Consider the following 25,173-nt stretch of genomic DNA (forward strand, 5'->3'; position numbering starts at 1 on the left):
GCTATAGAGTTTAAGTCCTCTTTTTCTCAGAAGAGGCAATTTGCATAACAGATGTAAATCATTCACCTGCGGAGCAGAAAACTAAATCTCTGAGTACTTACAAATACTCGGAGGACATCCGAGCATGCTTGGGAAATCTTGAGTACAGAGTATACTCGTTCATCACTACTAAATACACACAAAACATAATGGAACATGAGATGGCAAGAAACATCTGATTGAGCAAACATACGATAGGCAGATTTTATTCTGATGAAAGTGGGATTACGATATAGGAGGATGGCTTTACACTACATGATTTGAGTCACTAAACAACCACTGATCAGCTACTGGTTTGCAGGTCGGTGGTCATTTAATGTGTGCATTTTAACATGTGCACAGAACGATCTGTAATAGATCCTTCAGTGCGCATAGGCTGCCTTTGTTCTCGTCAGCACAGGTCCTGATTACACACATGATGTGCTGTGAAGAACTATAATCTTTTAAGTAAACCAAAATAACATTTCACTAGATTAACAAGTATTATGTCGGATGTTGGCTGACTGCTGTTTGCTCTGCACAATTATCAAGAGACGCATATTCCAAAGAATCGCGCAGCGTAAATGCACATTAAAAGTAGATAGTTCACAGTGTGTTAGCAGTTTCATCACATAAGGACCCCATAATGTCACAATTCTGGAGCATTTATTCTTATAACTGTCGCGTTGTTCCTGTTACCAGCTAGAGATTTGTTCAAATGAGGTCTGAAGATTTCAAAGGAGATAACCAACGCAAAAGTGGATGGCCCATCCACACTGTCAATTTATTTATAATATTTCATGGAGGGATCACTGAGGAACAGCAATGAGTTCAGTCATGTCCAGAGAGCGAACAAGTCCTCTGAAATGCAAAACTGCCCATCAACAGGGGTTGGAGAAAATAATGGAAACACCAAACGTTTTGGCATCATAATCTTCGAACATGTGATAAACATGCAAACCGTGACATATGGTAATGTTTTGTAGATGATTATTTGTGATATGTATATGTAAATTAACTGTTTGTTTTGCAGAATTGTAAGAACATTGATGAGAACCTGATACCAATAGCAGACATCTCGGATTTTCAAAGAGGCCAAATTGTTGGAGCTCGTATGGCAGGCGATAGTGTAAAGGTACCGTCACACTCAGCAACTTTGCAACGAGAATGACAACGATCCGTGACGTTGCAGCGTCCTGGATAGCGATCTCGTTGTGTTTGACACGCAGCAGCGATCTGGATCCCGCTGTGCCATCGCTGGTCGGAGCTAGAAGTCCAGAACTTTATTTGGTCGTCAGGTCGGTGTGTATCGTCATGTTTGACAGCAAAAGCAACGACACCAGCAACGTTTTACATGGAGCTAACAACCTGCGAGAACGATAAGTAAGTCGCCGTTACGTCACTGGATCGCTCCTGCATCGTCCTGGAGCTGCTGTGTTTGACGTCTCTACAGCGACCTAAACAGCGACGCTCCAGCGATCTAGTTTAGGTCGGCTCGTTGTCTATATCACTGCAGCGTCGCTGAGTGTGACGGTATCTTAACAGAAAGTGCCAAGAGGTACTGTCTCCAAAGTAATGACAGCGTTTGAAAGAGAGGGAAAAACGTCCGCAGCAAAGCACAGGTCCGGCCGAAAGTCAAAGATGACTGAGAAAGACCGTCTGACTCTAAAGAAAATTGTGAGACAGAATCGCAAGACCACGGCTCCGAAAATCACTGCTGAGCTCAATGAACACCTACAGAACCCAGTTTCCACGAAAACTGTTCGTCGGGAGCTGCACAAATCTGGATTCCACGGAAGATCTGCAATTAGAAAACCGCTGCTCTCAATGACAAATGTTTCCAAGCATTTAGAGTGGTGTAGAAACCTCTAGAATTGGTCCGTCGAGAAGTGGAAACATGTGATATTGTCAGACGAATCATCGTTTACCCTATTTCTGACCTCTGGCCGAGTGTACGTTTGGAGACAGCCGAAAGAAGCATTTCATCCAGACTGCCTTCTCCCAACCGTAAAACATGGTGGAGGTTCTGTGATGATCTGGGGTACTATTTCGTGGAGATCCCCCAGCCAATGATATCCCTTCATGGAAGAACAGCCGAGATTATTTAGGCATTTTGGGCGACCAAGTGCATCCAGTGGTTCGAGCACTGTTCCCGGAGGGGAACGACATCTTTCAGGATGATAATGCACCAATTCATACAGCTAGAATCATTAAAGCATGGCACGAGGAACATTCTAATGAAGTTGAGCTTCTCATCTGGCCCCAACAATCCTCAACATTATTGAGCATTTATGGTCGATTTTAGAGATTCAAGTTAGACGTCGATTTCCGCCACCATCGTCGCTAAAAGAACTGAAGGGTTTTTTAACTGCAGAATGGGCTAAAATTCCTCTGGAAACAATTCACACCTTGTATGAATCCATACCTCGGAGAATTGAGGCTGTAATCACCGCAAAAGGTGGACCTACACCATATTTAACTTTTGTTGATGTTTCCATTATTTTGTCCAACCCCTGTAAATAGCACAAAATGTAGAAGTGCGCGACACAAAGAAAAAAAAGTAGTGCTTAAGACTGACTAGTTATAAAAGGTGTACATCAAAAGTTCAATATTGGATATATCAAGTATAGAACATAAGATCCCTGAAAACTTAATATGAATTAAAAATAATAATGAAAAACACGCCTTTCTAAACAGCAATTTCAAAACCCACATGCTTTACAAGCGGATAAATAGAATTGGGCACCAGCACACTGCTAACACTAGACACAGAAGCAAACTTTTGAACATCGCAGCTACCTGGGGCTCCGCACACCGTGTTAATGGCAGTGGACTGTGAAGACAGTAATTCATCCAGAAGACGCTGAGCTGTGGGAAGTATCTGAATGAAGACAGATTAAAGTGAGAACAGTAATCGCTATTGGTCACCTATGATACATCAAAGCACAAATTACCCACCTGCTGTGGTAACTCACTGATGAGATACTGGGCAAACTTTTGGAGTTGATCCCTCTGTAGTCTGGACAAGGATTCAGAAACTGGAGCTCGCAAACAGACTGCAGAAGCCTATAGAAATTATATGTCATTGTAAGCAAAACTATAATCAGCTTTTCACGTCATATGAAGAAGAAAAGCAGAACACACACACACACATATATATATATATATATATATATATATATATATATTTATACACACACACATACATACAGTTAGGTCCATATATGTTTGGACAGAGACAACATTTTCCTTATTTTGGTTGTAGACATTACCACAATGAATTTTAAACAAAACAATTCAGATGCAGTTGAAGTTCAGACTTTCAGCTTTCATTAGAGGGTATACACATTAAAATTGGATGAAGGGTTTAGGAGTTTCAGCTCCTTAACATGTGCCACCCTGTTTTTAAAGGGACCAAAAGTAATTGGACAGATTCAATAATTTTAAATAAAATGTAAATTTTTAGTACTTGGTTGAATACCCTTTGTTGGCAATGACTGCCTGAAGTCTTGAACTCATGGACATCACCAGACGCTGTGTTTCCTCCTTTCTGATGCTCTGCCAGGCCTTCACTGCGGTGGTTTTCAGTTGCTGTTTGTTTGTGGCCTTTTCTGTCTGAAGTTTAGTCTTTAACAAGTGAAATGTATGCTCAATTTGGTTGAGATCAGGTGACTGACTTGGCCATTCAAGAATATTTCACTTCTTTGTTTTAATAAACTCCTGGGTTGCTTTGGCTTTATGTTTTGGGTCATTGTCCATCTGTAGTATGAAACGACGACCAGTTTTGCTGCATCTGGCTGGATCTGAGCACACAGTCTGGCTCTGAATACCTCAGAATTCATTCGGCTGCTTCTGTCCTGTGTCACATCATCAATAAACACTAGTGACCAAGTGCCACTGGCAGCCACGCATGCCCAAGCCATCACACCGCCTCCGTGTATTACAGATGATGTGGTATGCTTTGGATCATGAGCTGTACCACACCTTTGCCATACTTTTCTCTTTCCATCATTCTGGTAGAGGTTGATCTTGGTTTCATGTGTCCAAAGTATTTTTATCCAGAACTCTGTTGGGTTTTTAGCAAAGTCCAGTCTAGCCTTTTTATTCTTGATGCTTACGAGTGGCTTGACCCGTGCAGTGAACCCTCTGTATTTACTTTCATGCAGTCTTCTCTTTATGATAGATTTGGATATTGATACACCGACCTCCTGGAGAGTGTTCTTCACTTGGTTGAGTGTTGTGAAGGGGTTTCTCTTCACCATGGAGATTATTCTGCGATCATCCACCACTGTTGTCTTCCATGGGCGCCCAGGTCTTTTTGCATTTTTGAGTTCACCAGTGCTTTCTTTCTCAGGATGTACCAAACTGTAGATTTTGCCACTCCTAATGTTGTAGCAATTCCTCGGATGCTTTTTTTTTTTTTTTCGCAGCTTAAGGATGGCTTGTTTCACCTGCATGGAGAGCTCCTTTGACCGCATGTTTACTTCACAGCAAAACCTTCCAAATGCAAGCACCACACCTCAAATCAACTCCAGGCCTTTTATCTGCTTAATTGAGAATGACATAACAAAGGGATTGCCCACACTTGTCCTTGAAATAGCCTTGGAGTCAATTGTACGATTACTTTTGGTCTCTTTAAAAACAGGGTGGCACATGTTAAGGAGCTGAAACTCCTAAACCCTTCATCCAATTTTAATGTGGATACCCTCAAATGAAAGCTGAAAGTCTGAACTTCAACTGCATCTGAATTGTTTTGTTTAAAATTCATTGTGGTAATGTCTATAACCAAAATTAGAAAAATATCTGTCCAAATATATACGGACTTAACTGTACATATACATATATACATACAAACATACATACAATGCAGACAAAAAAAATAAAGGGAACACTAAAATCCCACATCCTAGATATCACTGAATGAAATATTCCAGTTGTAAATCTTTATTCATTACATAGTGGAATGTGTTGAGAACAATAAAACCTAAAAAAGATCAACGTAAATCACAACTAATATCCCACGGAGGTCTGGAGCTGGAATGATGCTCATAATTAAAGTGGAAAATGAAGTTACAGGCTCATACAACTTCAGTGGAAATACCTCAAGACAAGGAAATGATGCTCAGTAGTGTGTCTGGCCTCCACATGCCTGTATGACCTCCCTACAACGCCTTAGCATGCTCCTGATGAGGTGGCGGATGGTCTCCTGAGGGACCTCCTCACAGACATGGACTAAAGCAGGGGTGTCAAACTGCATTCCTCAAAGGGCCGCAAGCCATGCGTGTTTTCAAGATTTCCTTAGCTTTGCACAAGGTGCTGTAATCATTATGTGTGTAGGTGATTAAATTATCACCTGTGCAGTACAAGGAAATCCTGAAAACACGACCTGTTTTCAGCCCTTGAGGATTGCAGTTTGACACCTTTGGCCTAAAGCATCCGCCAACTCCTGGACAGTCTGTGCTGCATATGGTCTCACAAGTGGTCTGAGGATCTCATCTTGGTACCTAATGGCAGTCAGGCTACCTCTGGCGAGCACATGGAGGGCTGTGCAGCCCTCCAAAGAAATGCCACCCCACACCATTACTGACCCACTGCCAAACCGGTCATGCTGAAGGATGTTGCAGGCAGCAGATCGCATCTCCTGACTTTGTCACGTCTGTCAAATGTGCTCAGTGTGAACCTGCTTTCATCTGTGAGGAGCACAAGAGCGCCAGTGGAGAATTTGCCAACCCTGGTGTTCTGTGGCAAATGCCAAGCGTCCTGCACGGTGTTGGGCTGTGAGCGCAACCTCCATCTGTGGACGTTGGGCACTCAGACCATCCTCATGGAATCGGTTTCTAACCGTTTGTGCAGACACATGCACATTTGTGGCCTGCTGTAGGTCATTTTGCAGGGCTCTGGCAGTGCTCCTCCTGTTCCTCCTTGAACAAAGGCTGAGGTAGCGGTCCTGCAGCTGGGTTGTTGCCCTCCTATGGCCCCTTCCACGTCTCCTGGTGTACTGGCCTGTCTCCTGGTAGCGCCTCCTCTGGACACTATGCTGACAGACACAGCAAACCTTCTTGCCACAGCTCACATTGATGTGCCATCCTGGATGAGCTGCACTACCTGAACCACTTGTGTGGGTTGTAGGGTCCGTCTTATGCTACCCATGAGTGTGAAAGCACAACCAACATTCAAATGTGACCAAAACATCAGCCAGAAAGCATTGGTACTGAGATGTGGTCTGTGGTCCCTACCTGCAGAACCACTCCTTTATTGAGTGTGTCTTTATAATTTCCAATAATTTCTATCTGTTGTCTATTCCATTTGCACAACAGCATGTGAAATTGATTGTCAAACAGTGTTGCTTCCTAAGTGGACAGTTTGATTTCATAGAAATTTGATTTACTTGGAGTTATATTCTGTTTAGGTTTTCCCTTTATTTTTTGAGTGTGTGTGTGCGTGTGTGTATGTGTGTGTATCTATGATATAATGCTGGGAGCGTCACTCTGTCCAAAGCCTTTATAGACTGCGCCGGCGCAGTCTGGACCCCACAGAGTGACGCTCCCAGGAGATCGCGGTATGGGTAAACACTGAACGCACACCGCGATCTCCAACGGAGAAGCAGGGACGTAGCAGGAGGGTGAGTATATTCACCTGTCCCCCGTTCCAGCGCTGCGTGCGGCTCCGTCTCCCGGGTCCTCTGCCTGTGACGTTCACAGTTCAGAGGGCGCGATGACGCGCTTAATGCGCGCCGCCCTCTGACTGAACAGTCACAGCCAGAAGAGCCGGAACACGGAGCGGACGCAGCGCTGGATCAGGGCCAGGTGAATATAGCAAGTGCCAGGGGCCTGAGCTAGCGGCGACTCCGGCACCTGACCCCCAGCACTCGGCGCCCAGAGACGATAGGTGAGTATGGTATTTTTTTATATATATATATATCGCAGCAGCGTACGGGGCATACACTATGGAGCATCTTATGGTGCCATCAACCATAATGGAGCAGTGTACGGGGCATATAATATGGAGAATCTTATGGGGGCCATCAACATTTATGGAGCAGTATACGGGGGCATATAATATGGAGCATCTTATGGGGGCCATCAACATTTATGGAGCAGTATACGGGGGCATATAATATGGAGCATCTTATGGGGGCCATAAAACTTTATGGAGCAGTGTACGGGGGCATATAATATGGAGCATCTTATGGGGGCCATAAACCTTTATGGAACAGTGTACGGGGCATACACTATTTAGCATCTTATGGGGGCCATAAACCTTTATGGAGCAGTGTACGGGGCATATATTATGGAGCATCTTATGGGGGCCATAAACCTTTATGGAGCAGTGTACGGGGCATATGGATAGGAGCAGCAAATTACAGAACGGTGGCGCAGGATGGGAGCACATGACAGAACGTGGGTGCAGGATGGGAGCAGCACATGACAGGATGGGGACGCAGGATGGAGCAGCACATGACAGGATGGGGACGCAGGATGGAGCAGCACATGACAGGATGGGGACGCAGGATGGAGCAGCACATGACAGGATGGGGACGCAGGATGGAGCAGCACATGACAGGATGGGGACGCATGATGGAGAAGCACATGACAGGATGGGGACGCAGGATGGAGCAGCACATGACAGGATGGAGACCATATACCAATATAAATGACGGGTTCAATAGCTAGTGTGTATATATATATATATATATATATATATATATATATATATATATATATATATATATATACACACACACACACATATATACATATATACACACATATACATGTATACACATATACATACACACACACACACACATATATATATTTATATCTCCACAGTGTGTGTGTGTGTGTGTATGTATATATATACATACAGTACAGACCAAAAGTTTGGACACCTTCTCATTTAAAGATTTTTCTGTATTTTCATGACTGAAGGCATCAAAAACTATGAATTAACACATGTGGAATTATATACTTAACAAAAAAGTGTGAAACAACTGAAATTATGTCTTATATTCTAGGTTCTTCAAAGTAGCCACCTTTTGCTTTGATGACTGCTTTGCACACTTAGTAGATATAGAAAAACTGACTGAATAGCAATCTAATCTGAACTGGTGCATAACCAAAAAAAGTCATAGAGCAAATAGATTAATGGCTGCACTCAAATGTATAGCACATTTCCTTGCTCTAGCACAGATTAATTTTGACTGCAGCCATTAATCTATTTGCTTTGCACACTTGGTATTCTCTTGATTGAGCTTCAAGAGGTAGTCACCGGAAATGATCTTCCAACACTCTTGAAGGAGTTCCCAGAGATGCTTAGCACTTGTTGGCCCTTTTGCCTTCACTCTGCTGTCCAGCTCACCCTAAGCCATCTCGATTGGGTTCAGGTCTGGTGACTGGAGGCCAGGTCATCTGGCGTAGCACCTCATCACTCTCCTTCTTGGTCAAATAGCCCTTACACAGCCTGGAGGTGTGTTTGGGGTCATTGCCCTGTTGAAAAATAAATTATGGTCCAACTAAACGCAAACCGGATGGAATAGCATGCCACTGCAAGATGCTGTGGTAGCCATGCTAGTTCAGTATGCCTTCAATTTTGAATAAATCCCCAACAGTGTCACCAGCAAAGAACCCCCACACCATCACACCTCCTCCTCCATGCTTCACGGTGGGAACCAGGCATGTAGAGTCCATCCGTTCACCTTTTCTGCGTCGCACAAAGACACGGTGGTTGGAACCAAAGATCTCAAATTTGGACTCATCAGACCAAAGCACAGATTTCCACTGGTCTAATGTCCATTCCTTGTGTTCTTTAGCCCAAACAAGTCTCTTCTGCTTGTTGCCTGTCCATAGCAGTGGTTTCCTAACAGCTATTTTACCATGAAAGCTTGCTGCACAAAGTCTCCTCTTAACAGTTGTTATAGAGATGCGTCTGCTGCTAGAACTTTGTGTGGCATTGACCTGGCCTCTAATCTGAGCTGATGTTAACCTGGGATTTCTGAGGCTGGTGACTCGGATAATCTTACCCTCAGAAGCAGAGGTGACTCTTGGTCATCCTTTCCTGGGGCGGTCTGTTATGAAAGGCAATTCAGTACCACAATGGACATAGCGGTCAGAGCACATACAGTGATCTGACAATAACCCAAAATCATAGAACGAGCTCTGAGACGTGGGAACTCTGCAGACCGCAATCCCTAATCCTCTCCAAACAACACTAGAGGCAGCCGTGGATTGCGCCTAACTCTGCCTATGCAACTCGGCACAGCCTGAGAAACTAACTAGCCTGAAGATAGAAAATAAGCCTACCTTGCCTCAGAGAAATACCCCAAAGGAAAAGGCAGCCCCCCACATATAATGACTGTGAGTTAAGATGAAAAGACAAACGTAGAGATGAAATAGATTCAGCAAAGTGAGGCCCGACTTTCTTAACAGAGCGAGGACAGAAAAGGTAACTTTGCGGTCTACACAAAACCCTAAAGAAAACCACGCAAAGGGGGCAAAAAGACCCTCCGTACCGAACTAACGGCACGGAGGTACACCCTTTGCGTCCAAGAGCTTCCAGCAAAAAATTAGACAAGCTGGACAGAAAAAATAGCAAACAAATAGCAAAGAAGAACTTAGCTATGCAGAGCAGCAGGCCACAGGAATGATCCAGGGAAAAGCAAGTCCAACACTGGAACATAGACAGGAAGCCAGGATCAAAGCATTAGGTGGAGTTAAGTAGAGAAGCACCTAACGACCTCACCAGATCACCTGAGGGAAGAAACTCAGAAGCCGCAGTACCACTTCCCTCCACCAACAGAAGCTCACAGAGAGAATCAGCCGAAGTACCACTTGTGACCACAGGAGGGAGCTTTGCCACAGAATTCACAACAGTACCCCCCCCCCCCTTGAGGAGGGGTCACCGAACCCTCACCAGAGCCCCAGGGCCGACCAGGATGAGCCACATGAAAGGCACGAACAAGATCGGGAGCATGGACATCAGAGGCAAAAACCCAGGAATTATCTTCCTGAGCATAACCCTTCCATTTAACCAGATACTGGAGTTTCCGTCTAGAAACACGAGAATCCAAAATCTTCTCCACAATATACTCCAATTCCCCCTCCACCAAAACCGGGGCAGGAGGATCAACAGATGGAACCATAGGTGCCACGTATCTCCGCAACAATGACCTATGGAATACGTTATGTATGGAAAAAGAATCTGGAAGGGTCAGACGAAAAGACACAGGATTAAGAACCTCAGAAATCCTATACGGACCAATGAAACGAGGTTTAAACTTAGGAGAGGAAACCTTCATAGGAATATGACGAGAAGATAACCAAACCAGATCCCCAACACGAAGTCGGGGACCCACACGGCGTCTGCGATTAGCGAAACGTTGAGCCTTCTCCTGGGACAAGGTCAAATTGTCCACTACATGAGTCCAAATCTGCTGCAACCTGTCCACCACAGTATCCACACCAGGACAGTCCGAAGACTCAACCTGTCCTGAAGAGAAACGAGGATGGAACCCAGAATTGCAGAAAAATGGCGAAACCAAGGTAGCCGAGCTGGCCCGATTATTAAGGGCGAACTCAGCCAAAGGCAAAAAGGACACCCAGTCATCCTGATCGGCAGAAACAAAGCATCTCAGATATGTTTCCAAGGTCTGATTGGTTCGTTCGGTCTGGCCATTAGTCTGAGGATGGAAAGCCGAGGAAAAAGACAAGTCAATGCCCATCCTACCACAAAAGGCTCGCCAAAACCTTGAAACAAACTGGGAACCTCTGTCAGAAACGATATTCTCTGGAATGCCATGTAAACGAACCACATGCTGGAAGAACAATGGCACCAAATCAGAGGAGGAAGGCAATTTAGACAAGGGTACCAAATGGACCATCTTAGAAAAGCGATCACAGACCACCCAAATGACTGACATCTTTTGAGAAACGGGAAGATCAGAAATAAAATCCATAGAGATATGTGTCCAAGGCCTCTTCGGGACCGGCAAGGGCAAAAGCAACCCACTGGCACGAGAACAGCAGGGCTTAGCCCGAGCACAAATCCCACAGGACTGCACAAAAGTACGCACATCCCGCGACAGAGACGGCCACCAAAAGGATCTAGCCACTAACTCTCTGGTACCAAAGATTCCAGGATGACAAGCCAACACCGAACAATGAACCTCAGAGATAACTTTATTGGTCCACTTATCAGGGACAAACAGTCTCTCCGCTGGACAACGATCAGGTTTATTAGCCTGAAATTTTTGCAGCACCCGCCGCAAATCAGGGGAGATGGCAGACACAATTACTCCTTCCTTGAGGATACCCGCCGGCTCAGACAAACCCGGAGAGTCGGGCACAAAACTCCTAGACAGAGCATCCGCCTTCACATTTTTAGAGCCCGGAAGGTACGAAATCACAAAGTCAAAACGGGCAAAAAACAGCGACCAACGAGCCTGTCTAGGATTCAACCGCTTAGCAGACTCAAGATAAGTCAAGTTCTTATGATCAGTCAATACCACCACGCGATGCTTAGCTCCTTCAAGCCAATGACGCCACTCCTCGAATGCCCACTTCATGGCCAGCAACTCTCGGTTGCCCACATCATAATTTCGCTCAGCAGGCAAAAACTTCCTGGAAAAAAAAGCGCATGGTTTCATCACTGAGCAATCAGAACCTCTCTGCGACAAAACAGCCCCTGCTCCAATCTCAGAAGCATCAACCTCGACCTGGAACGGAAGAGAAACATCTGGTTGACACAACACAAAGGCAGAAGAAAAACGACGCTTCAACTCTTGAAAAGCTTCCACAGCAGCAGAAGACCAATTGACCAAATCAGCACCCTTCTTGGTCAAATCGGTCAATGGTTTGGCAGTACTAGAAAAATTGCAGATGAAGCGACGATAAAAATTAGCAAAGCCCAGGAACTTTTGCAGACTTTTCAGAGATGTCGGCTGAGTCCAATCATGGATGGCTTGGACCTTTAACAGGATCCATCTCGATAGTAGAAGGGGAAAAGATGAACCCCAAAAATGAAACCTTCTGCACACCAAAGAGACACTTTGATCCCTTCACAAACAAAGAATTAGCACGCAGGACCTGAAAAACTGTTCTGACCTGCTTCACATGAGACTCCCAATCATCCGAGAAGATCAAAATGTCATCCAAGTACACAATCAGGAATTTATCCAGGTACTCTCGGAAGATGTCATGCATAAAGGACTGAAACACTGATGGAGCATTGGCAAGTCCGAATGGCATCACTAGATACTCAAAATGACCCTCGGGCGTATTAAATGCAGTTTTCCATTCATCTCCTCGCCTGATTCGCACCAAATTATACGCACCACGAAGATCTATCTTGGTGAACCAACTAGCCCCCTTAATCCGAGCAAACAAATCAGATAACAATGGCAAGGGGTACTGAAATTTAACCGTGATCTTATTTAGAAGGCGGTAATCTATACAAGGTCTCAGCGAACCATCCTTCTTGGCTACAAAAAAGAACCCTGCTCCTAATGATGACGGGCGAATATGCCCCTTCTCCAGGGATTCCTTCACATAACTGCGCATAGCGGCGTGCTCAGGCACGGATAAATTAAACAGTCGACCTTTTGGGAATTTACTACCAGGAATCAAATTGATAGCACAATCACAATCCCTATGCGGAAGTAGGGCATCGGACTTGGGCTCATCAAACACATCCCGGTAATCAGACAAAACCTCTGGAACCTCAGAAGGGGTGGATGACGAAATTGACAGAAATGGAACATCACCATGTACCCCCTGACAACCCCAGCTGGACACCGACATGGATTTCCAATCTAATACTGGATTATGGGCTTGTAGCCATGGCAACCCCAACACGACCACATCATGCAGATTATGCAACACCAGAAAGCGAATAACCTCCTGATGTGCAGGAGCCATGCACATGGTCAGCTGGGTCCAGTATTGAGGCTTATTCTTGGCCAAAGGCGTGGCATCAATTCCTCTCAATGGAATAGGACACTGCAAGGGCTCTAAGAGAAACCCACAACGCTTAGCATACTCCAAGTCCATCAAATTCAGGGCAGCGCCTGAATCCACAAATCCCATGACAGAATACTATGACAAAGAGCAGATCAAGGTAACAGACAGAAGAAATTTTGACTGTACCGTACCAATGGTGGCAGACCTAGGGAACCGCTTAGTGCGCTTAGGACAATCAGAGATAGCATGAGTGGAATCACCACAGTAGAAACACAGCCCATTCAGACGTCTGTGTTCTTGCCGTTTAACTCTGGTCAAAGTCCTATCGCACTGCATAGGCTCAGGTTTAAGCTCAGGTAATACCGCCAAATGGTGCACAGATTTACGCTCACGCAAGCGTCGACCGATCTGAATGGCCAAAGACATAGACTCATTCAAACCAGCAGGCATAGGAAATCCCACCATGACATCCTTAAGGGCTTCAGAGATACCCTTTCTGAACATAGCTGCCAGCGCAGATTCATTCCATTGAGTGAGCACGGACCACTTTCTAAATTTCTGACAATATACCTCTATCTCATCCTGACCCTGACAAAGAGCCAGCAAATTTTTCTCTGCCTGATCCACTGAATTAGGTTCATCGTACAGCAATCCAAGCGCCAGGAAAAACGCATCGATATTACTCAATGCAGGATCTCCTGGCGCAAGAGAAAATGCCCAGTCCTGAGGGTCGCCGCGCAAAAAAGAAATAACAATCAAAACCTGTTGAACTGGATCACCAGAGGAGCGAGGTTTCAAGGCCAGAAATAATTTACAATTATTTTTGAAACTCAGAAACTTAGTTCTATCTCCAAAAAACAAATCAGGAATAGGAATTCTTGGTTCTAACATAGATTTCTGATCAATAGTGTCTTGAATCTTTTGTACTCTTGCCGAGAGCTGATCCACAGATGAAGACAGACTTCTAATGTCCATCGCTACACCTGTGTACTGAACCACCCAAATATCTAGGGGAAAAAAAAGGCAAAACACAGTGCAAAGAAAAAAAAATGGTCTCAGAACTTCTTTTTTCCCTCTATTGAGAATCATTAGTACTTTTGGCTTCCTGTACTGTTATGAAAGGCAATTCAGTACCACAATGGACATAGCGGTCAGAGCACATACAGTGATCTGACAATAACCCAAAATCATAGAACGAGCTCTGAGACGTGGGAACTCTGCAGACCGCAATCCCTAATCCTCTCCAAACAACACTAGAGGCAGCCGTGGATTGCGCCTAACTCTGCCTATGCAACTCGGCACAGCCTGAGAAACTAACTAGCCTGAAGATAGAAAATAAGCCTACCTTGCCTCAGAGAAATACCCCAAAGGAAAAGGCAGCCCCCCACATATAATGACTGTGAGTTAAGATGAAAAGACAAACGTAGAGATGAAATAGATTCAGCAAAGTGAGGCCCGACTTTCTTAACAGAGCGAGGACAGAAAAGGTAACTTTGCGGTCTACACAAAACCCTAAAGAAAACCACGCAAAGGGGGCAAAAAGACCCTCCGTACCGAACTAACGGCACGGAGGTACACCCTTTGCGTCCAAGAGCTTCCAGCAAAAAATTAGACAAGCTGGACAGAAAAAATAGCAAACAAATAGCAAAGAAGAACTTAGCTATGCAGAGCAGCAGGCCACAGGAATGATCCAGGGAAAAGCAAGTCCAACACTGGAACATAGACAGGAAGCCAGGATCAAAGCATTAGGTGGAGTTAAGTAGAGAAGCACCTAACGACCTCACCAGATCACCTGAGGGAAGAAACTCAGAAGCCGCAGTACCACTTCCCTCCACCAACAGAAGCTCACAGAGAGAATCAGCCGAAGTACCACTTGTGACCACAGGAGGGAGCTTTGTCACAGAATTCACAACAGCGGTCCTCATGTGAGCCAGTTTCTTTGTAGCGCTTGAGGGTTTTTGCCACTGCACTTGGGGACACTTGCAAAGTTTTCCCAATTTTTCGGACTGACTGACCTTCATTTCTTTAAGTAATGATGGCCACTCATTTTTCTTTACTTAGCTGCTTTTTTCTTGCCATAATACAAATTCTAAGGCTATATTCACACTTTGCGGATTTTGCTGCGGATCCGCAGCGGATTTGACCGCTGCGGATCCGCAGCAGTTTCCCATGAGTTTACATTTCAATGTAAACCTATGGGAAACAAAAAACGCTGTGCACATGCTGCAGAAAAATCCGCGCGGAAACGCTGCGGATTACATTCCGCAGCATGTCACTTCTTTTCTGCGGATTTTCAGCTGCTCCAATAGAAAACTGCAGTTGAAAATCCGCAGAAGAAAACGCAGTAAAAACCGCGATAAATCCGCAGTAAAAACCGCGATGGGTTTTCACTGCGGATTTTGCAATTCCGCTGCGGAAAAATCCGCAGTGGAATCTGCAAAGTGTGCACATAGCCTAACAGTCTATTCAGTACGAGCATCAGCTGTGTATCCACCAGACTTCTGCACAACACAACTGATGGTCCCAACCCCATTTATAAGGCAAGAAATCCCACTTATTAAACCTGACAGGGCACACCTGTGAAGTGAAAACCATTCCCGGTGACTACCTCTTGAAGCTCATCAAGAGAATGCCAAGAGTGTACAAAGCAGTCATCAAAGCAAAAGGTGGCTACTTTGAAGAAACTAGAATATAAGACATAATTTCACACTTTTTTGTTTAGTACATAATTCCACATGTGTTAATTCATAGTTTTGATGCCTTCAGTGTCAATGTACAATTTTCATAGAGAGAGAGAGAGAGAATTTGACATAATTTCATACAAAACTCCAAGAAGGGCCAGACAAAATTGTTGGCACCGTCAACTAGAGGCCGGTGTCACTTGCGAGTGTAATACAAGAAACTCGTGAGAGTCTCTCGCATCAATTCCCGCCATTGCCACCGGCGGTTCGGACCAGAGCGTTCAGCTGCATAGAAATACATGCAGCCACACACTCAGGTCTCGAGTGCTGGCAGTTGTGCCGGGAATTGATGCGAGAGACTCGCGCAAATTTCTCGCATTGAACTTGCAAATATGACCCAGGCCTAATATTTGTTTGCACACCCTCTGGAACAAATAAGTGCAATCAATCGCTTCCTAAAACCATCAACAAGCTTCTTACACCTCTCAACTGGAATCTTGGACCAGTCTTCGGCAAACTGGTCCAGGTCTCTCATATTTGAAGGGTGCCTACTACCAACTGCAATTTTAAGATCTCTCCACAGGTGTTCAATGGGATTTAGATCCGGATTCATTGCTGGTCACATCAGAACTCTGCTTTCTTTCCATCCATTTATGGGTGCTTCTTGAATTATGTTTGGGGTCACTGCCCTGCAAAATCTCAATGTGCGCATGTGCCGCCTCTTAGCCATTTTCACAGGTCCTCGCAGTGAAAACAATGGGAAATGCGGGGACTCCACCAACATTTTGTGAAAACACGGGGGCCCGCCGCAGCCTCGCATCGCCGAACAGAGACTGGATGTAATCCCAGAGACTTGATGAAGTTGAGATCAGGGCTCTGTGGGGGGCATATTATCATTTCCCAGGACTTCTTGTTCTTCTTTATATTGAAGATAGTTGTTAATAACATTGGCTGCATGTTTGGGGAAGTTAACATGCTGCAGAGTAGATTTCCCCAGCATTTAATATACCATTAACCTTGACCAGAGCCCCAAATAACCTCCACCATGTTTCACTGTTGCCTGCAGACACATTATTGTGCAGCTCTCCCGCCCTTCAGTGAAAAAATTTTTTTCTGTTAAAGTCAAATATTTAACATTTTAACTCAGTCCAGGACACCTGATCTAATTTTTTTGTACACCAGCTCTCACATTTCGGTTTTTGTAGTTTCATGCTTCAGTGTTTTAGATCGCCAAGTCAGCTGTTTATAATGTTATTGAAGTCCAATTATCAGCATTTCAAATGTTTTTACGTTTTTAATGACAAATCAGATTTATCTCTGAATCATCGAGTCTGTTTGGGATTACAAGAAGAGACATACGGATTTGTTCAAGCCTAAATCCACTGAAGATCTGTGGTTAGTTCAAGATATCTGGGACAACTTCCCTAACAAGTTCCTTCAAAAACTGATCATGTATATGCAGCAGACAGGATGCTTTTACGCGGTTTTCAAGTCACAAAGTTGTCACCCCAAATATTTGATTTAGCTTTTGTGCATTCACTTTCTAATTTGTTAATTGATAAAAAAAAAAAAAATTATTAAAACTTATAGTTTTGAGAGCTTCTTACATTGTGAGTGTACAGATATGTATAGATTTCATAGAAATAACCATAAATTGAATATAAATTGTAAAAATAGCATTTTCATGCAAAACCTATTTTACTCTTGTGATTCATCTCATCCCGACTGCTTCCCAGAAACATTTGTACACAGACAGCCACATCTATGGGATTAATTATAGGACATCATGAAGTCCCTTAGATGCAGCCTAGGTAACTCCCAGGCGTGATTACCGAAGCTCTATGTAGCAGAGTCACTGGAATAAAACTGATCAGATATCACTTGCAGCACATCAAGTGGTTTCAAAATTAAGCTAGGAGTTTATGGTGTTGGACACTTCACCTATTTTCTCAGTATTTTATTGTACTACACTGGGGGTGAAATCCCAAACACACAAATATCACCCCATTAACCATTGTACTAACGTTGTGTATCCTAAAGAGACAGAGGGCCACCACATGGGAGCACCACTTTGCTCCCGCTCCACATGTACAACTGCACGACGTGATCCGGCACCGGTCGAACATCACAGCCACATTGTAAGCGCCTTTCGGGGATAGCATTTGTGGAGGTACCACAGTGGCACTCAGATGGAAACCTAAAAAGAGAAAAATTAAAAAAAAATTATAATGGAACTTTAATATAAAATGTGGATATTTATGAGTAAAACAATTAGATTATTTAATTCTTATAACAGTGTTAGAGCATATGGTTTATTTATTAAACCAAATCCGCAAGAGTTCTTCCAAAACTGTCAGCATATTTATTACTTTGTGTTTTAAAACCATTTTACTACATGTCAGAAAGTGGGGGGGTATGGCCTCATTGAAGAAGGGAAGATGCACCATCATGAGACATAAAGGGTGGTGGAAACTTAGACTAGACGGTCTTAAAATTAGACAGATTCACCAAACAGTATGAACTGACTTGAAAAATTTGCTGCATTTTAAGACAAAAATCTAAGAATTAGTCAATTGTGATAACTTTGCCTAAGTCAGAAAATGACTATATTATATGAGGGATCAGTGACATGTCAGCAGTCTTCATTATGAATAGCTCATCAGAGCACCACATGCAGACCCCCGCACAGCACGAGCATATCATTAACTCAACACTGAAAATAAAGATTACACAACAACCACAAGACGGATTTCATAAACCAAGGGATCATTGTAATCAGTATAACAGTGCCAACCTGACAGTGTATGTAGGTTGTTATGCACAATCCTGCTGTCAGGTTCCCTTTAAGATTCATCCAGATTAAGGCTATGTGCACACATTCAGGTTTTTTCGTGTTTTTTTCGCGTTTTTTTGCTATAAAAACGTGATAAAACCACATTAGAAACCGCAGTCATATGTATCCTATCATTTAGAATGCAGTCCGCAATTTTTGTGCACATGATGCGTTTTTTTTCCATGAAAAAAACGCATCGTGGTAAAAAAAAAAAAAAAAAAAAGCAGCATGTTCATTAATTCTGCGTTTTTTTCGCATTTGGAAAAAAACAAAAAAAAAACCCATCAAAACCATGCAAAAAAATGCATCAAAAACGCAAAAAAAAAAAAAACACATGCGGATTTCTGGCAGAAATGTCCGGTTTTTGTCAGGAAAATTTCTGCCAGAAATCCTGACATGTGCACATAACCTAAAGGTAATTTGTCAGCAGGTTTTTGCTATGTAATCTGAATACAGCATGAGGTAGGGTTTAGGGTATGTGCACAAGTCAGGATTTTTTCCTGACAAAAACCTGAGATTTCTGCCAGAAATCCGCGTTGTTGTTTTTTTGCACGGATTTCTCGTGGAAATTGCGCGTTTTTTGCGCGGATTTTTTGCGGATTTTTTGCGGATTTTTTTTTTTTTTTTTTTTCGGAATGTCATTTTGGCTTAGAAATCCGCAAAAATTCCGGAAAAAGATAGAGCATGTCCGGATTTTTAGCGGTAAGCGTTTTTTTTTTGGGCGGAAAAAAACGCTTACATCTGCACAAAAAATCCGGAATGCATTCTAAATGATAGGATGCATAATTTTAGCGTTTTTAATGCGGAATTATAGCGTTTTTATAGCGAAATTCCGAAAAAAAAAAACGCTAAAAATCCTGACGTGTGCACATACCCTTAAAGTAGATCTCAGCGCGAAAATGCCTCATCAATCTCTGTGGTTTTGTTTGCTTGCAATGATTGCTTTAGCACCGGGAGCTTATCATTGCTGAGACACACAGAGTGCATATAGTCCGACTTCACCCCCTTCTGTTTTAAGCACCTTACTGTCTATGGACAATGTATATATGAGGGTAGGGTTAGCTTCCACAGCTCTGCTGCATGGCTAAATCTAAAAACACTGTCAGAATGCCTGCACCCAGTTATCTAAGCAATACATCATTGGATTCAGGTTCCCTTTGCCTACATCAGGCTCCTCTCAGATGAGGTAGCAAAAACCTGCTGATAGATTCCCTGAAAGCTGTTACATCACAAGGATAAGGACACTATTCTCCGAAAAGCCACAGAGAATCCTGATGTATGCATTGAGAGCAGAAAGATATCCGTGTTCCCGGACTTTTAAACTGAACTCCAAAAACGAATGGCGCAATTTACGGAAGTTAAAAGGCTAATGAGATAATTGGAACCACCATATGTTATGTTATATCCTGCCCGACTCATAATAGCAGCTTTTGGTGAAGTGCAAATTTATGACTCTCCCAACGATGTCTTCGACTGGCTAGATGAACATTATTGCAGACTACAGGATCAAAGAAGGTTGCCTAGAATAATGTCATATTTTACGAACCAACAGAATTACCACCAAGGATTGAAGGGACATTCTTCTGGCCCAGTTCTAAAAAGGCATAGTGTGGATACTAGATAAGATCACAGGAGAATGTGACTATTGGTTATCTTTGTCGATAGCTAAGGTAGAAGGTGAATCGGAAAGTCCTCTCTCAGGCCGGAGACTGGACTCTTCACTGCATAGAAATGTTTATCTGTTTTCCTTTTTTTGTTTTCTTCTTTCTTTATGTTTGTGTGCTTGTTTTAGTTTGTGGGACTTGGGATATCAAACAGAAATGGATATCTCTCTGCACACTGTCCTCCATGCTTGGCCTGCCTGGACTAATGGTATCATTTATCATATATTACCTGATATTACAAAATGGCCAGATGCATTGGTACAATTGCACGGAATTTAAGGGGTTTGAAAAACAACAAAACATTGTACTTTTTTTTTTCCTTGTGCTGAAATAATAATCTCCCGCTATTATACGTTTATCACATAAGGCCTCTTTCACACTTCCGTCTGCTGGCGGGCGTCGTAATGCGTGGTTGTGACGTATCGACGGACGTCGTGAAAATAGTGAAAAACGTGTGTAACGCATCCAGTCACGTTGTTGCCTGAATTTCAATGGAGAGAGAGAGAGAGAGAGAGAGAGAGAGAGAGAGAGAGAGAGAGACAGACTCTTTTCCCCGGGTTGGAATATGCTTCCGGGCATGCTCAGAAGTAAAAACTGCATCCGTCACTGGATTCCTGCGTTTCACAGTATGCACAGGAACCAGTATCCATAGGCTCCCATCCTGTGGAACAACGTATGCTGCAGGAGGAGTCGGGGAACGTTTTTTCACTGCAGACAAAAAACATTTCATGGAACTTTTTTTGGAAAAGACGGGACGTCAAATTCCACAGGATCCAGTGCACGAGGGATGAAACGTGTGGCCATCCGTCGCGATACGTCGCTAATACAAGTCTATGAGAAAATGCAGGATCCTGGCAATTCTGTCAGATAATACTCAGTTTCTTCCTGAAAATGATTGCAAACACAAATTCTTAGTTATTATGATCTTCATTTAATTTGTCTTAAATGAAAAAACACAAAAAGAATTGTCCTAAAGCCAAATTGGATATAATTCCACACCAAACATAAAAAAGGAGGTGGACAAAAGTATTGGCACTGTTCGAAAAATCATGTGATGCTTCTCTAATTTGTGCAATTAACAGCACCTGTAACTTACCTGTGGCACCTAACAGGTGTTGGCAATAACTAAATCACACTTGCAGCCAGTTAACATGGATTAAAGTTGACTCAAACTCTGTCCTGTGTCCTTGTGTGTACCACATTGAGCATGGAGAAAAGAAAGAAGACCAAAGAACTGTCTGAGGACTTGAGAAACCAAATGGTGAGGAAGCATGAGCAATCTCAAGGCTACAAGTCCATCTCTAAAGACCTGAATGTTCCTGTGTCTACCGTGCGCAGTGTCATCAAGAAGTTTAAAGCCCATGGCACTGTGGCTAACCTCCCTAGATGTGGATGGAAAAGAAAAATTGACAAGAGATTTCAACGCAAGATTGTGCAGATGTTGGATAAAGAACCTCGACTAACATCCAAACAAGTTCAAGCTGCCCTGCAGTCCGAGGGTACAACAGTGTCAACCCGTACTATCCATCGGCGTCTGAATGAAAAGGGACTGTATGGTAGGAGACCCAGGAAGACCCCACTTCTTACCCCAAGACATAAAAAAGCCAGGCTGAAGTTTGCCAAAACTTACCTGAAAAAGCCCAAAATGTTTTGGAAGAATGTTCTCTGGTCAGATAAGACAAAAGAGCAGCTTTTTGGGCAAAGGCATCAACAGAGTTTACAGGAGAGAAAAAAAGAGGCATTCAAAGAAAAGAACACGGTCCCTACAGTCAAACATGGCAGGGTTCTTTGATGTTTTGGGGTTGCTTTGCTGCCTCTGGCACTGGACTGCTTGACCGTGTGCATGGCATTATGAAGTCTGAAGACTACCAACAAATTTTGCAGCATAATGTAGGGCCCAATGTGAGAAAGCTGGGTCTCCCTCAGAGGTCATGGGTCTTCCAGCAGGACAATGACCCAAAACACACTTCAAAAAGCACTAGAAAATGGTTTGAGAGAAAGCACTGGAGACTTCTAAGGTGGCCAGCAATGAGTCCAGACCTGAATCCCATAGAACACCTGTGGAGAGATCTAAAAATGGCAGTTTGGAGAAGGCGCCCTTCAAATATCAGGGACCTGGAGCAGTTTGCCAAAGAAGAATGGTCTAAAATTCCAGCAGAGCATTGTAAGAAACTCATTGATGGTTACCGGAAGCGGTTGGTCGCAGTCATTTTGGCTAAAGGTTGTGCAACCAAGTATTAGGCTGAGGGTGCCAATACTTTTGTCTGGCCCATTTTTGGAGTTTTGTGTGAAATGATCAATGTTTTGCTTTTTGCTGTATTCTCTTTTGTGTTTTTTTATTTAAGACAAATTAAATGAAGATAATACCAAAGAATTTGTGTTTGCAATCATTTTCAGGAAGAAACTGAGTATTATCTGACAGAATTGCAGGGGTGTCAATACTTTTGGCCACAACTGTATATTCCAGATTTCTGCACAAATCTGAGCTAAAACTACCGTACATACTTTTAAGACAAATATTAAGACATTATCATTTTTTAAAAATGAAGATGATCAAAATATCACATCTGTGAGTAGTAAAAGTATGGGAACCTCTGCTTTCGGGATCTGATGTGACCTCCCTTGTGCAGCAACAATGATTGTTTCACAACCTTTTTAGAGCCTGATGAGCATCAATCGCTCTTCTCCTGAGGTTCTCAGAAATTCTCCTTTGTTCATGTGTTGTAAAGATCAGACTTTGTTAGATCCTGGTTATTAAATTAAACAGGTAGCCCACTTGCATCTAATTGTCAACCCATTGATAGAAAAATTTTCACCTTCAAATTATTTGCCAATCCTAAAGGTTCACATATTTTTGCCTGCAAAAGACATGAGATATTGGATCATTTTCCTCATTTGAAAAATAAAGTCTTACGGTTTTTTTTTTTTGCTCAATTGTTGGATTTGGTTCTCTTTTATCTACTTTTATGACTTCTGTGAAAATCTGAGGCAGTTTTAGGTCAAAATTATGAATAAAATATGGAATGGAAAAAAGTCCAAACTCTAAAGAGAACAAAAAGAAATATGCTTCACTGTCTAGTTTTAATTACATAAAGGAAGTACATCACAGTTCACCCATTTTTTTTCGTTAACATCTTCAGGCGATAGTAAGTTCTCATTGATTGACCTCTATGTAGCATAAGAGCGAGCGAGCCATCTGTGCTATTGGCATAGAAAGACGGTAACAGCCTGGCTGTATGTATTACAGCATACATCACAATGCAGCTTGGGAGGCACTAGTGCTGAGCTGTACCATATAGCTCTACCAACCCACAGTGCTGTGAACGGTCATAGAAGTAAGGTACAATAAACCTGCAGCTCCCATATAAAGTCACAAGAAATGTAGCTGAAACTGCTTGCTGCAGAAATACTATACATTGTTAACCCCTTTCCAGGACACTAAATAGTACAACCTTTTAACAGTCTAGGCATGCTGTAGTTTATTCTTATACATTCCTGTGACAAGCAAACAAGGGTAAGTAAAGAAGCAGAGGTGTGTCAGCACATTGAGGTCATAGAACGATTCAGCGAAAATCTCCGCTAAAACTGCAGTATGACTGCGGCGCGTGAGCACACCTCGATTATAGTAACTTCATAGTTCCTACCTATCTGTAGAGGGTCCTTCACGGCTCGCACACGAAACAGCTGATCTCCCCTTTGGAATTCATCAGCACTACCATTTGCTAAGCATGAGTATAACCTGCGGAAGGAGAAGATTAGTGATTATAGTTACAGTAGAACCCTTTCTTCTGAAGAATCTCCATGGGATGTAAAAGACTACCCAAAACAAGATGGTCATAGATAATAAAGTCTCCTAGTATACTTAAAGAGGAGCAGTCTCCAGGAATTTAAACCCAAAACTAATAGCATGCATATAAAGGTGCTTCGATGCTGAGTAAATCCTTACCTTGCCTGTAGAAATCCAGTTTGAAGCTTTAGAGAAATCCATAGTTGAAATTGTGCTCCAAGGGTATGTGCACAAGGTCAGTAATTAGCAGCGCTTTGGAAGCAGCAAATGTCCGCTCCATCCAAAGCGCTGCCGGCTTTTGAACGCAGGTGATTCCTCATTGAACCGTGTGGAATCACCGCATCCAATACATTGTACGGGTGAGATTTATCTTGCGGACACATCTTGCCTGTCAGTTGGGCCCTCCATGCATGAGCTGAGGCACCAGTCATCGGCCAGAGCGATCCAGGAAGCCGGGTTCCCTCTGAAGCTTATTCGGTAAGTGCTATAGCTTGCTGAATAAGAGGGAACCTGAACATATTCGCTCAACTCTAGTTGTGACCACCGGTGGATGTTCGGGCCCTCCCTTCACTTGAAAGGGGTTTGGGATTAAGTTTGGATACTGTTCTGTCACATTAACAGAGCTTTTGGTTGTTTTTTTTTTGTTTGTTTTGTTTTTTTATAAAATTCGTCCGAACCGGACGGACCTAAACATCCACCTGTCCGCCCATCCCTACTGATAAGTCCTTTTTTCTATTCAAGGCAAAGACAGGACTGAGATTCAGAAGCATGGACGTGACAGGAACTGAGGAGCTTGGTGCAGACAGGTTGAGTATAGTCTGCTGGGGAGGAGCAGAGGGTTTTTTTTTTTTTTTTTGCTAAGGTGTATTATTAGTGTCAGCCTTAAGGTACCTTCACACAACGATTTAGTTAACGATATCGTTGCAACGTCATGCTTTTTGTTACGTAGCAACGATCCCGCTAACGATCTCGTTATGTGTGACAGCGACCAACGATCAGGCCCCTGCTGGGAGATCGTTGGTCGTGGGGAATGATCAGGACCTTTTTTTGGTCGCTGATCACCCCCTGTCATCGCTGGATCGGCGTGTGTGACGCCGATCCAGCGATGTGTTCACTTGTAACCAGGGTAAACATAGGGTTACTAAGTGCAGGGCCGCGCTTCCCTGCACTGACTGTCAGTGCCGGCAGTAAAGCAGAGCACCACGTCACCGCTGTGCTCTGCTTTACGGCCGGC

At 43.4% G+C, this 25,173-nt stretch overlaps 1 protein-coding gene across 2 annotated transcripts in view; it reads right to left on the reverse strand.

The window, feature by feature from the left end:
• Positions 1-25,173, reverse strand: part of ZSWIM8 (zinc finger SWIM-type containing 8) — a 176,634-nt gene that overhangs the window by 78,316 nt on the left and 73,145 nt on the right. For both annotated transcript variants that reach the window (XM_069753275.1, XM_069753274.1), the window contains exons 3-6: positions 23,797-23,891; positions 17,680-17,852; positions 2,977-3,084; positions 2,818-2,899 (exon numbers count right to left, since the gene is read on the reverse strand). In XM_069753275.1, the coding sequence (XP_069609376.1) occupies positions 2,818-2,899; positions 2,977-3,084; positions 17,680-17,852; positions 23,797-23,891 (458 nt within the window). The remainder of the gene's footprint in view (positions 1-2,817; positions 2,900-2,976; positions 3,085-17,679; positions 17,853-23,796; positions 23,892-25,173) is intronic.

This window comes from Ranitomeya imitator, chromosome 2 (genome assembly GCF_032444005.1).
Source record: "Ranitomeya imitator isolate aRanImi1 chromosome 2, aRanImi1.pri, whole genome shotgun sequence".
In the NCBI taxonomy this organism is placed as follows: Eukaryota; Metazoa; Chordata; class Amphibia; order Anura; family Dendrobatidae; genus Ranitomeya; species Ranitomeya imitator.